Below are 13,659 nucleotides of genomic sequence, written 5' to 3'. Positions count from 1 at the left end.
GTGGAGTAGATAAGACGAGCTGTCAGTGAGGATAAGAGGCTGAGTAGATGGCCATCTATAGACAAACTGAAGAAAGAGCAGACGACGGACCCGGGCTCATATTCATATTTATTTTAGACGGGGAGCAGGCAGTCAGATCTATTAGTGACTTAGACTCAACTTTTAAAGACAGCTGTAATAGAAGAATGCACAATATTATAATTCCAGTTTGGCCTTTGCCCTTAAAAAAGAAACAATAACAAACCTCATCTTGAAATAACAGAGATGTTTTGTCACCAGGGTTACAGTGGTACAGCTTAAGCTTTGATCTGTATTGACTTGATATATTAAGCTGCAACATTAGTTAAATATAAACAAGCTTTGGGGGAAGGTAAAAACTCTGACTGTGTGTCAGGGTCACAGGGTGAACACTTGTCACCATGACCATACTCTCAGACTCATTATTGGACTAAAAATATGATTTAATGCTCATTAAAATGTGTAAAGCCGCCTGCTGCTGGCCACTGTTCCGGGCTTTGATCTCAACAAGATTTATCTGGGCCTCGAAGCGGAGCTATTGTGGCCCAACAGCATTAACATGCGGTGCTAAGGTGAAAGATGTGAAGGCACGACGACGCAGTCAAACGGCAGAGGAGCTTCCAACACATCGTTTATCAATGGAGCCCATTTAGATATTGTAATGTTTAAAGAGTTCACGTAATAGTTTAACATGAGGTTAGCTGTTCTGTTTTACTGTAAAGTGTGAATAAAATGGACAAAATCTAGCTGCTGAGAAAAATAATATCCACTAATATTTCCTTTATCCTGATGTTAAGCAATAATGTGAATTGCTTTTCATTGGTGACATACAGGCAACAAAAATAGTGACACGTTTCAGCCAAACATACACCAGCATTGTCTTAATTTATGAATGTCCTGTAATTATTATGGGGTTTGAATATTTTAGAGGTTAACTGATAGCTCGCTTGGTCCAAATGGCCTCAGAGGAAGGTTCTGTCATTTTTACGTATGAGGCTTATGGGCTGCTGTACCTCTGTTCAAATACTGCCACCTTGTGGCGTAGACGAGTTATGGCATGGTGTAGTTGTAGCCCCAGCCCGATGACCTTCCGGAGAAATTCTAAATTTCAAATGATGAAATTGAAATTAAGTTTTAAATTTGAGACATTAAAATTCGTATTTTTTGTTGTGTGAACCTTTATGGAGTTTCCCCAATTGTATCTGTACACAGACGGTTCCTATAAGAGATGGTTCAGAGCAGACAGTCCGCCTTAAAATCTTTCTGGTGGAAAAATGCTGAATTAAAAGTTACAGAGAAAACTTTCCCTGCTTTATCTTGTGAGGCTCCTCTATCTGCTATCATGTGCCTGACTTCACCAGCAGAACGTCCCGCTCCGCTGGTCAGGGTCGACCTCGAGCTGTATCATAAATACCGGTGAGAGTCTACATCCTGCTTTCACTCTGCACCAGATACTTCTTCGAGGAAGTAAACTCCCGAACGCTGTGGCGCGAGCTTTTGTTTCACAGTTCACCGTTATTTTCAAACCACAATCGCTTCTGCTGCGGGACAACTTCAGCGCCCATCGCGGTTCGGGGGAACCACGGTAACGACTCACTGGAGGAAACCGAACACCCAGGTTCTACCACGAGGAGAACGCGCTGTGCAACAGCACGGTGAGAATTAAATTTTGATTAGAAGGAACTTATTTGATTAAAAAAAGATGGATTCCTTTTGAATATATTGTCCACAATCCAGATATGGATTCATAAGGACCTAAATTGTAAACTCTGACTTGTTCTTTTTAATTGTCTGCCTTTCGCAGGCTTGTGGAGGAAACCTGGGCCGCAGCGTCTCACTGAGTGGGGGAGGATGGGCAGCGGTGGAGGCAAGCATTCTACAGAGGAGACTGTTGATTTGACTGCTCCAAATGTCGTCCTCATGAAAACTAAATATGGTGAAGCAGCCGTCGAACCACTGGATGTCTGGGTGCAAAAGTTTGGGTTTCCCCCCGAAGGTACTTTCCACATGAGTTATCTGATGCAGGCTCAGAAAAGAATGGATTTTCAAATGAAAAAAATTATGGCCAAGAAGAGAGTATCTATGAAGGACTTGGAAAGTGCTGAGAAACACCTGAAGGCTCTACAGATTTGGAAGCACGAGGCTGAATGCAGGGAAAGAAGGGGGCACTGCAGAGAGGGGCCGTTTCTAAATGAGCTGAGCTTCGATGAGCTTCAAACTAATAATTCGATAAAAGAAATCGCCCACGAGGGAACGGCTCTGTGTTCTCAGACGCATGCCGGTCCAGGTCCTCCGGTGCCTCCGAGCGCCTCAACGGTCACCCATCCCTCAATGGCCCCGCCAGAGGCCGCACCTCCACACGCAGCACCGGCGTGTGAACCGGACCCTGCCGACGACGCGCCCGCCGGCACCGACCCGGCGTCGCCGCGGGCGCCACCCTTCGAACGATTTTGGACAGAGACAGATATTTGGAACGCGATGTCACATCTGCCTCCCCTGAAAAACTCGGGCAAGAGGTTCGCGGACTACCTCAAGGTGCTGTGCGAAGTGTACAGCCCGACTCTGCTGGAACTGAGGAAACTGCTGGAACTCAAGGTGGGTCAAGATGACTGGGACAGAGTCTCTGACACATTCCCTGCTGGCAGCTATCAGAGGGTCGACTCGGACTGGGCTCATGGAAGCAATGACAATTACAGACAAGCGCTGGAGACGCTGTGCTCTCAGATAGAGAGTGCGTTCCCGCCGCGGGTCGACTCCGCCGCCGCGGCCGCCTGCACGCAGGGCGCCGATGAAACCGCGTCTGAGCATCTCGCACGCCTCACGGGCGCCGTCAACAGTTACTGCGGCCTTGAAGAACCTCGCTACTCAGGCCGTGAATGCTCACCTTGGGAACGTCTCCTGACCGACTCTTTCGTTAAAGGCCTGCGATCAGACATACAGGGAGGAGCCAGATCCATCTGGACCGACTGGGAGGACAGCAGGCTGCTTGAAGGGGAGCTTCGTGCAATTTGTACTGAAAACGCCATCAAAGCACAGCAAAAATGTAAAGAAGACAAAGCGCAGGAAGATCTACTCATAACAGAGCAGAGCCAGTTTTATGTAAGTTGGGGAAGAGGCTGGGGTCAAAGGAGAGGAGGAAGACATGGTAGAGGATGGGGTCAAGGGAGAGGAGGAGGAGGAGGAGGAGGAGGAGGTAGAGGATGGGGTGAAGGCAGAGGAGGAGGAGGTAGAGGATGGGGTCAAGGGAGAGGAGGAGGAGGAGGAGGAGGAGGAGGAGGTAGAGGATGGAGCCCAGTGAGAGGAGGAGGAGAAGGAGGAGGAGGAGGAGGAGGTAGAGGATGGGGTGAAGGCAGAGGAGGAGGAGGTAGAGGATGGAGCCCAGTGAGAGGAGGAGGAGGAGGAGGAGGAGGAAGAGGATGGAGCCCAGTGAGAGGAGGAGGAAGAGGAGGAGGTAGAGGATGGGGTCAAGGGAGAGGAGGAGCAGATAGAGGATGGAGCCCAGTGAGAGGAGGAGGAGGAGGAAGAGGATGGAGCCCAGTGAGAGGAGGAGGAAGAGGAGGAGGAAGAGGATGGAGCCCAGTGAGAGGAGGAGGAGGTAGAGGATGGAGCCCAGTGAGAGGAGGAGGAGGAGGAGGTAGAGGATGGAGCCCAGTGAGAGGAGGAGCAGGAGGAGGAGGAGGCAGAGAATGGAGCCCAGTGAGAGGAGGAGGAGGAGGAGGAGGAGGCAGAGAATGGAGCCCAGTGAGAGGACGAGGACCACGAGGCAGAGGATGGGGTCAAGGCAGAAGAGGAGAAAAAGACTGGGGCGAAAGGTGTGGAGGAGGAAGCAGAAATCTACCAAACCACAGCAGGGATCCTAATGGCTGTGACTTTAAGGAACAATGGGCCGAGGACCGTCCAAACCAGCAGGGGGCCTCTGCTGGGGGCCACACCGACGCGTTGAAGCCGGGCAGCGCTGGGGGTCTGCTGGATCCTTCAGCTCCATCAGTCCACTTGGAAGCCAACAATAGTCACAACAGTAACACACCCACACCACTCACACATGATAACACTGATAAACAACCTACAGACACGTTAGGGGAGGAATGTGAAGACACAGTCAGCACACTGCTTTGTGTTAAACTACAGGAAGTCCCTGAGACTCTCTGGGCACAAGGGGAATTTGATGTTGGTCTCGTGAAGAACGCTGAACCAGTAGTGATCCGACCAAGTAGTGAACCTAATTGCAGGCCAGGGAAGAAGCAACATCCCTCAAAACAAGTTGAAAATCCTGAAATTACAGCCGTGTTTGAAGCCTTCAAAAAAGCAGGCGTTATCGTTCCATGTGAAAACCCACTTTTTATATCACCTATATTTCTTGAAAAAAAGAAAGCTGGAAATAAATGTCGACTTTCACAAAACCTGCGAGCGGTGAATGCTGTTGTTGAACGCAGAGCGGCATCGCTGCCCGACACAGACACCGTTCTCGCTCAGGTTCCGCCGGACGCGTGTTGGTTTTCTGTTGTCGACCTGGCGAACGCCGCTTTCAGCGTCCCTGTTCATGCCGAGAGCCAGCGCTGGTTTGGGTTCCGCTTCAAGGGGGGAGGGTACACCTTCAGCCGCTTGTCTCAGGGCTTCTGTGACACATCGGCCATCCTCAGTGAAACGGTCCGGGCGAGCCTGGGACGCCTGCAGCTCACCCACGGCACAGCCCTCCTGCAGTACACAGACGATCTGATGATCTGCAGCCCCACCAGAGACCGGTGTGAGACAGACACGCTCGCGCTTCTGAAGCACCTGGCTGCAGAGGGATACAAGGCTAGCCGCTCCAAACTCCAGTTTGTGCAGGAAAAGGTGACTTACCTGGGCTACGCGATCACAGCAGAGGGCAAATCTAACACCCCCGAACGAATAGAGAAGATTCAAAATACCTCCAAACCCGAAACCAAGCAACAGCTGCGCTCGTTTCTGGGCAAGGTTTCATCTTTCAGAAGCTTCATTCCCAACTACTCTGCTGTTGAAGCCCCCTTGCGCTCCATTGAGCCACTGGAGGCACAGGATGAGGTGACGTGGACCCCAGAAGCTGAACGCGCTTTTGAGGATTTGAAAACAGCTTCGCAGACTGCACCCACGCTGGCGTTTCCTGATACGTCCAGTCCATTCACACAAACCGTTGATGACAGGAATGGGTTCATGACGTCTGCACTGTTACAGAAGCGTGGAGACACGCTGAGGCCTGTTAGTTACTTTTCAGCAAAATTAGACAGAGGGAGCGCTGGACTTCCCCCATGTCTGCGCGCTGTGGCAGCTGCAGAGAAGGCCGTTCTGGCCTCCATGAAACCCGTTTCTGGTGCTGCTTTAACGCTTCTCAGCCCTCATGCAGTTAAACTACTTTTAGAACGAAAATCGTCCCAGCTTTCCCCAGAAAAGTGGGAGAAATACAGCACAGTATTATGTGACACGCCCAACATTACTATTGAACGCTGTTATACTCTGGATCCATCTACACTGCTCCCCATGGAGGGAGAACCAGAAGAGCACGACTGTGTGGCACTTTTAGATGAAGCATAAACTCCTTGGATGTTTTTTGATGATATCTAATTCTGATTAGATAAATAATCTGTATCCTCAATCACTCTGGTAATAATAAATATTTTACTTTTTATTTCACTTTAATTTTTCTTTTTTATGAATTATATACTTTGTCCTATATACATGTGCATACAACATCCAAGCTCATATGAGCTACATATACATATTAACTGTATAGCTTCTCTTTATCTCCTCTGACGACTTGATTTTTCATGAGACTGTAGCTTCATGTTTAACCCTAATAAAATTTAGAAAGACATATTTGTCATATTTATTACATCTACATAGATACATTATTATAATACCACCACATGTGTACATTCTTTGTATAGTGCATCTGACTATGTTAGATAATTCAAAGTGAAATGTAATAATAAAAAGCAATACTATTGATAAAAAATATAATACAAATTCAGCATGTCGGCACACTCGGCTACATATTGTCAGTGTAAAACCGAGCCATCTGCTAGAAATAACAATTCCCTGCCTGTTTCCAACACTGGACTGATTCACTCACACACTGCACTAACCTCTGCTTGCAAGGAATAAAATTCACTAAAGACATTTTATTTGACTTCTCATAATAGACTAGTACAGCGTAATAGTGCTCCTTTCAGCTGTGTAATTAAGTAATTGCAAAACACACATTAAACTGACAATAAAAGCATATCAACCAGAATCCCATACAGAACTATGTATTTAAACGTCCCTCGGATGATTGACGGGCACAGTAAAGTTTTCCACCCACTTTTCAGCCAATCAGGGCGAAGAGGTGGGCCTTCTCGCTAATCTGTACAAAATGGCGACTGTTTTTGTTTTGCCGCAGGGTCAGTGAATAAAACCGCTTTCCATCGCAGTCATTTTCTGCACTAATTTGCAGAAAATAGCATTAAAACGGGCACCCGGAGGGCCACCCGCGTTGGACAGAAATGAAAGGTAAAGAGCGGTCGCCGATTAAAAAACGCTCCCGGGCCCTGGACGATATTCGAGACAGGGGAGGATGCCACCCGACCAGCAAGAAAATGGGTGCTCTGTCCGTGTCCAGTGGGAGCAATAACGGAAACAGCTCCACCAAAAGCGACGGCGGCTCAACGAGAAGGAGTCTGCTCGCCGAGAAAAGAGAGCGGGACTTCGACGGCCACAGCCGGACTGGAAACAACCACAGCTGTCCGCCCGCCGCGGCGAGCTCCGTCGCCAAGAACCACAGCCTGAGCCTGACGCTGGATCTGGCCTCGCCGAGGACCGCGTCGCGCGCGGAGCAGCGCGTTCCGCTGGCCGGCGCCGAGAGTGAGTACAAAACCCTGAAAATAAGCGACCTCGGCACGCAGCTGAGCGACGAGGACATAGAGGACGGACTCTTTCACGAGTTCAAGAAATTCGGCGACGTGAGCGTCAAGATAAGCCGTAGCAACGACGAGCGCATAGCGTTCGTGAACTTCAGGAAGCCGGAGGACGCCAGAGCCGCGAAGCACGCGCGGGGCCGCCTCGTGCTCTACGACCGGCCGCTCAAAATAGAGGCGGTGTACATCAACAGGCGGAGAAGCCGCTCTCCCGTGGAGAGGGACGTGTACGCCGCGGCGCAGAGCCACAGGCACCTGCCGAGAGCCCTGTCGCCCACCGGGCTGGGCTACCGGGACTATCGGCTCCAGCAGCTGGCCCTGGGCAGGCTGCCCCCTCCGCCGCCGCCCCCCCTGCCCCGAGAACTGGAGCGGGACCGGGAGTTCGCCCTGTTCGAAGCCAGGGCTCGTCCGGCTTTTATCGCAGAGCGAGCGCCTTTTCGCGAGGAGGACTTTATTTCCCCGGAGGACGACCAAAGAGCCAACCGGACGTTGTTCCTGGGCAACCTGGACATAACCGTCACAGAGGCGGACCTGAGGAGAGCCTTTGACAGGTTTGGGGTCATAACAGAGGTGGACATCAAGAGACCCACGCGGGGACAAACGAGCACATATGGATTTGTTAAGTTTGAGAACCTCGACATGGCTCACAGAGCTAAACTTAGTATGTCTGGGAAAATTGTGGGCCGCAACCCCATAAAGATAGGTTATGGAAAAGCAACGCCGACCACACGACTGTGGGTTGGTGGACTTGGACCATGGGTTCCTTTAGCTGCACTTGCAAGAGAGTTTGACCGGTTTGGAACTATAAGGACCATTGACTATAGAAAAGGAGACACCTGGGCCTACATACAGTATGAAAGCTTGGACGCTGCACAGGCAGCTTGCACACACATGAGAGGCTTCCCGCTGGGAGGCCCAGAAAGAAGACTTAGAGTGGACTTCGCTGACACTGAACACCGCTACCAGCAGCAGTTTCTGCAGCCTCTCCCATTGCCACCTTTTGATATAATGGCAGAATCATTTGTCCACCGGGCCACACCTGAACCGCTGAGGGTCAGGGAACGGACTCCACCGCCGCTTCATTTCAGGGAGAGAGATCTCTTCCCTGGAACAGAGTGGGCCAACCCAGCTATTCGGGAGCGGGTACGGGCCTCGCCCTTCGAGCCCCTGGAGCACTTGGACCGTGAGCGACGCACGCGGGAGCCCTGGTCCTTGGAACGAGAACTTCAGGGACGCGAACCTGTGCGCAAGCGGCGCCTGATGGAGGACGGGCGTCACGTAGAGCACTCTCCGGACAGCACGGAGAGGACAGTGCGGCGCAGACGTGCGTCTCCGGATGCCAGTCCCGGCGGCAGCAGCAGAGAAGGAGGCTGTTTCAGTGACTCAGAGCGGCCCGTCAGGGGGGAGAGAGCCTCCCCGACGCGCCACAGCAGCCTGGAAAGGACTGGGCCCGAGCGGAGACTCAAAGGCCAGAGTGTCTCTGACAAGGGTCTTTCAAGCAGCAGTGTTTCAATAGTCGGTGAACGTAAGCGCAAAGCAGGTGATGGCGGTAAAGGGCCAGCTAAAAGAGAACGTTCAGAGGGCAACTCTAAAGGAGGCCAGCTGTCCAAACTGGACGGCGCCAAGCTCGGTTTAGCCTGGCACGGCATGCTGCTGCTTAAGAACAGTAACTTTCCAGCAAACATGCACTTGTTGGAGGGGGACCACAGCGTTGCTGGTGACCTGCTCGTTGACGGCTCGACGGGGAGGCAGGTGAGCAAACTAAAGATCACCCAGCGCCTCCGTCTGGACCAGCCCAAGCTCGACGAGGTGTCCCGCCGCATCAAGGTGGCCGGTCCTGGCGGCTACGCCATCCTGCTAGCAGTTCCTGGAACCACAGAGGATGGGTCTTCGTCCGACCCCGCAGCCTCAACTCAGCGGCCGCTTCGTAACCTGGTGTCCTACCTCAACCAAAAACAAGCAGCTGGAGTCATCAGCCTGCCTGTGGGAGGGAGCCGAGATAAAGACAACACGGGGGTTCTTCATGCTTTCCCTCCCTGTGATTTCTCCCAGCAGTTCCTTGATTCCTCAGCCAAATCTTTGGCTAAAAGTGAAGAGGACTACCTGGTCATGATTGTGGTTCGTGGAGCATCTTAAAAAAAAAAAAAAAAAAATCAGAACACACTAAGTTCAAGTCATGTTACAAAAAAAAGAAACACCTGCTGTATGTCAGTAACTATTGCATGCTGTGTGTTCTGCATTATGGGTACACTAGTATGGTTCCTGAGTGTTTTTATGTTACCATGTAATCCGCAAAAAGGACAAACAGTGTCCTTCTATAAAACTTAAAGGGCGTGTGTATTTGAAGTGATTTTTCAAGGGTGTATGAATAATGCTAAATCATAAACCTACAGTGGCATTTGAGGAATACATTTGTTATATGAAAAAAAGTAATATAGAGTATGACTGAGTCATTTACAGGGTTAAAATGTAGATGTCCAGAGCGACCACATGGGGAAAATAGAAATTAAAGAGGTGACACAATAACCCCCCCACTACAGTACAATCTTAAACAATTGCTTCACAAACCCTTACCACCCAGAGACAAGTCCTCCCTCACAGTATTGGCAAAACCTGAAAATCAAAGCAGCTAAACAAAGATCACGTTAGTTCCCAGGTTGTTGTGTCGTATTGACCCAGACTGTACTGGCAGCGTTATTGTGTCTCTTTCATACATGTGTCCTGACATGAAGGAATCAGAGCATAGCATTTTCAAAGCTTTGAATTACAGTGCAATAATATTTATAGTGTGACATTTTTGATGGGTTGATGCAAAGGTGAGTGCGTCCTTCAATGAATTCAGTAAAGTTGCAGTGGCTTATTTAGGACTGCAGTTCCAAAGCTAATCTCGCAAGTCCTGTTCACTATTCTCCACTACTACTCATTTCCGGCGATCTTGCTTTCACGAGGTATCCACCATAACGACTGCAGGAGAGCTGATTTTGGGTTGCACTGAACATCACACTGGTCTCAATGTGTGTGTTCACAAGGTTGGCAAAAATATACCAGATCAAATGTTTCTATATTACCGCTCAGATATTTCAGTTATTGTTGTCGTCGAGTGTTTAAATAATTACGTTCAGGTTATTGGAATGGATTTGGGCGTATTTTCACCATGTTCCTCAGTACTGGAGCACTTCATTGCAACACAGACAGTGACATGTGTGTGTCCAGTCCATGAGTAAAACTAAATTCGCGTTGTCAGCTTTACGTGGAATGCTGAATACTAACAAATTTAAGACCTTTTGCCCAGGGATCAGCCCATAACTCAATACACATAGCATAGCAAAGCATATACTAACATGCTTTTAATATTTTTTTACTTCATATTTTATTTTGTGCATCCCTACTTTAGGAATGGTGTAATGTTAATTATGAAAAACTACATTATTAATGTAGTGAAACTTAGAGGATTTTGTGTTGACATTGGACGGTCTATTTCATTTCCTTTGGTCTTATAAGAATAGTACGGCTATTCAGTTTCAGTACATTGTTTGGTCAAAGTAACAAACATGATGATGTGAAGTAAGTAGGTCTGTGTAAGTTTAGGCTTTTAGCACTACCCTAACAGTTAATGTTTGAATTTCAATATTAGAGCTCTAAATCTGCCACATTTTTACTTCTTTCTGCCAACATGTTCCCAAGGCCTACTTACACGTTTTTATTTTGCCATTGTATGTTTGTCACAGAGTAGAAATCCATCCCAAATTATGGCTTGTTGAGTTTGGTTGACTATGTTTTGAAAATGTTCATGTGTTTGAAAATGTGTTGTGTGTCAACATCACAATACTGCGACGTTGGACTCCAGCGTGGACGAGTGCAGAGCGACAAGCCTCTGCAGAGAAGGCAACTTAGTGTTTGTGAGTCCTCCCTGACGAGGCTGTTAAGTTGTGTAGTCCACCTGCACCTGTGCTGACTTCTGTTTTAAATGGAAAATTGAGCAATGTACACGTTGATGTCATGGGAAAGGATAATCCATAGAGCTCATCCGAGGCTGTTCACATACCAGAGAGTGCATTTGAGCACTTAATGTGACCGATTATCAATAAATTGTTCATTTGAAGGGAAACCTGTTTCTTCGATGGAAGTGAGTTGAAGAAACAAGCAGCTGTACTTTATTGTGTTTCGAAGGAGTTGTCACTTGAAGTTTTCTTTCCGCACACAAAAAGGGAGACGATTTGCAATTTGTTTAGAGCACCGGCGGAGGGACACTCGTTCCTGTGAGGATTGCTGTTTGCTCACAGGCCTCTTGTCAACTCCTAAGTTGTCCAGCATAAGTCGCTCCCCAATGCCCCCCTGCCTCTCTTGGCATGCGAACACCTGCTCGGGATCGAGGAGCCTCCACTGCCCCTTGGTGTACAGTGAGAGTCCAGTTTGCACAGATGCAGGACAGCGGTGCAGTCCAGGAGACGAGGGCTGGAGCAGACAGCAGCATGTGCAAGTATTCTGTTGTCTTCCGGTTCCTGAGAAGGAGCTGTGGAAGTCCCATCCCTGGCCGCCACACACTCCAATAGGGGGATTGTGCATGACACCGCTCTGAAATTTCCATAGAAGCCGCTATTTAATGTGTCTCACTGCAGAGGCAATGCTGAACCACTGGGTTGATTTGTCTTTATTATACTTTGCCCAGTTGTGATCTGATTTGACTTAAGGCTTGTCTCAGGAAAGCGGATTGGCCCAACCCTCAGCTAGGAATATTGCTTGCCCCCATCTTTGTGCTCTCCTCTGATTGTCCCCTCTCCGAGGAGATGAGTGACCAAGTGTTGGCTCTGCTAAAGCTGCAGCATGGAAGTGAAACACAAACAGACCATGTTTTTCCACGGGAAGGAATCAACGCTGCGGATCTCATCAGCCCCCGACATTCTTCCAGGAGCTCTTTTTTTGTTTCAGCCCCCTTTTCACAGAAATGTTTTCTACTGCTGCCTATTTTAGCCACACTGCGTCCTGTGCTGAGGATGAGCTCATAGCTCTATAGGGGAAACATTGCCACCTTGAGAACCATGGAGTTAAACTACGTTCCTCAGTTCCAGTCAACTACCTGACGCATCACATTCATGCACAGCAGACGCCCAGGAGAGAGCTGCAATCACTGTACCAATGGTGAGTAAGGAGCCAGGTGCTGCTCGCCATGTCTGTATCCGTGGTTAAGGCAGCAGTGGTAAGTACGCGTCACCATCACATTTTACACCCATAAATGCAAACATGGCAGATTTGAGTTTGAATCGAATGCAATTATTGAGGTTGTTATTACTGAATGGGTTGGCCAGGTATCCAAAATACCCAGTTCTATTTAGTACCCACACTAATTTTGCTTAAAGCAGAGTCGGTGTAATGCAAATTCATCCCATTTCAATTGAATGTTCTTGTGAAGTCTTTTATTTTCAGAAATTACAAAATGGCTTTTATTTAAAAGGTACAGTAGTGTTCAGAGAGTTTTTATAGGCAAGTCTAGTGCTGCTGTCACAGCTGACATGCAAATACTGCACATTTAGTTTCTGCATTTTATTAGATGTTTTATTTCCTACCATGGCCCTAAAGAGTGATTTGTGTCAGTGTTTGGAGGAGTCAAGACTAGAGTTGAAGCTTAAAGTAATGCGATCTGTAAGGAAGCTGGTGTAAGATGTGCAGACTGAATTGTTTTTCAAGCATTAAGCTATTGTCTTCATCACTGTCTTTGTTAGGATTATACACATAACCTCTGGTTTAAACAGTATTTTGCATTACACAGTATTTACAGGTAATAACCACCAGGTATGGAAATGGTGAGCAGATCATGTGTAATTTCAGGTCTGTTTGGTTAAATATGTGAGCAGCTGGTTGGCAAACATTTATCCAGCAGTCAAAAAGCCTGTGAAGATAAATAAGATAAAGTAAAAAGATGAATTCTGTGAACAGTGTGTTTAAATGTTGACGGTGCGTCCCTTTACTGGTGTTCAATATGCACAAGTAACCACATTGGCTGTCCTTAAGCTGCAGATAATGTTGAGGCATAAATGAACTTCTCAGCGTCAGCGAGGCTGGACTCAAACCAGGTAGAAGTCTAAGTAGTTAACTATATATAGTTTAGTACATGTTTGACATACTTGTACTCAGTGGAATAACTTAACCTCAACGAAGCGGCTATAATATGACTTTTATTCATCACATAATACATATATATTCATATACACTATACCATGACATGTTTTTTTACCACATACAATACTAAAGCATATTATTCAGGACAGTTTGTTTCACCTCATACTATACTATGGCCTTTTTTACCACATACTAAGACATGTTTTGCATCACATACTATACTATGACACTTTTTCACCATACGGTAAGTGGTGTAAGTACTAAGGCACTGAAAAATATGTAATAGTAAATAATGTGAAAAAAAAAGTGTCACAGTCGAGTATGTGGTGAAAGTACTAGTTCATCATATAACATACTTTTTACCACTTACTGTACTAAGGCATATGTTTGATCACATAGTATGTGGACAAAAAGTGTCATAGTATATGGTAACTTCTTTTCACCACATACTTTACTAAGCTACTGCACTATCTGGTGAAAAATGTCATAGTATGTGGTGAAAAGTGTCATATGGTTAAAGTACTATTTTACCACTCTAACATATTTTTCATTTTCCAAGTCCACATCTTATGATTTCTACTTTTGTTTTGTTGTGACAGCAGTGAGGCTTCCA

At 47.5% G+C, this 13,659-nt stretch overlaps 2 protein-coding genes across 2 annotated transcripts; both read left to right on the top strand.

The window, feature by feature from the left end:
- Positions 1-1,262: 1,262 nt before the first annotated feature.
- On the top strand, positions 1,263-5,568 carry LOC114858685 (uncharacterized). Its single transcript, XM_055510266.1, has 3 exons — positions 1,263-1,673; positions 1,823-3,312; positions 4,492-5,568. Exons 2-3 carry the CDS (start codon positions 1,870-1,872, stop codon positions 5,566-5,568), a joined length of 2,520 nt encoding a protein of 839 aa, XP_055366241.1. The 5' UTR covers positions 1,263-1,673; positions 1,823-1,869.
- Positions 5,569-6,209: 641 nt separating this feature from the next.
- On the top strand, positions 6,210-11,037 carry rbm15 (RNA binding motif protein 15). Its single transcript, XM_029155940.3, has one exon. It carries the CDS (start codon positions 6,519-6,521, stop codon positions 9,063-9,065), a length of 2,547 nt encoding a protein of 848 aa, XP_029011773.1. The 5' UTR covers positions 6,210-6,518; the 3' UTR covers positions 9,066-11,037.
- Positions 11,038-13,659: the final 2,622 nt, after the last annotated feature.

Source organism: Betta splendens, chromosome 7 (genome assembly GCF_900634795.4).
Source record: "Betta splendens chromosome 7, fBetSpl5.4, whole genome shotgun sequence".
NCBI classification, from domain to species: Eukaryota; Metazoa; Chordata; class Actinopteri; order Anabantiformes; family Osphronemidae; genus Betta; species Betta splendens.
This window is presented reverse-complemented; position numbering and strand designations above follow the sequence as displayed.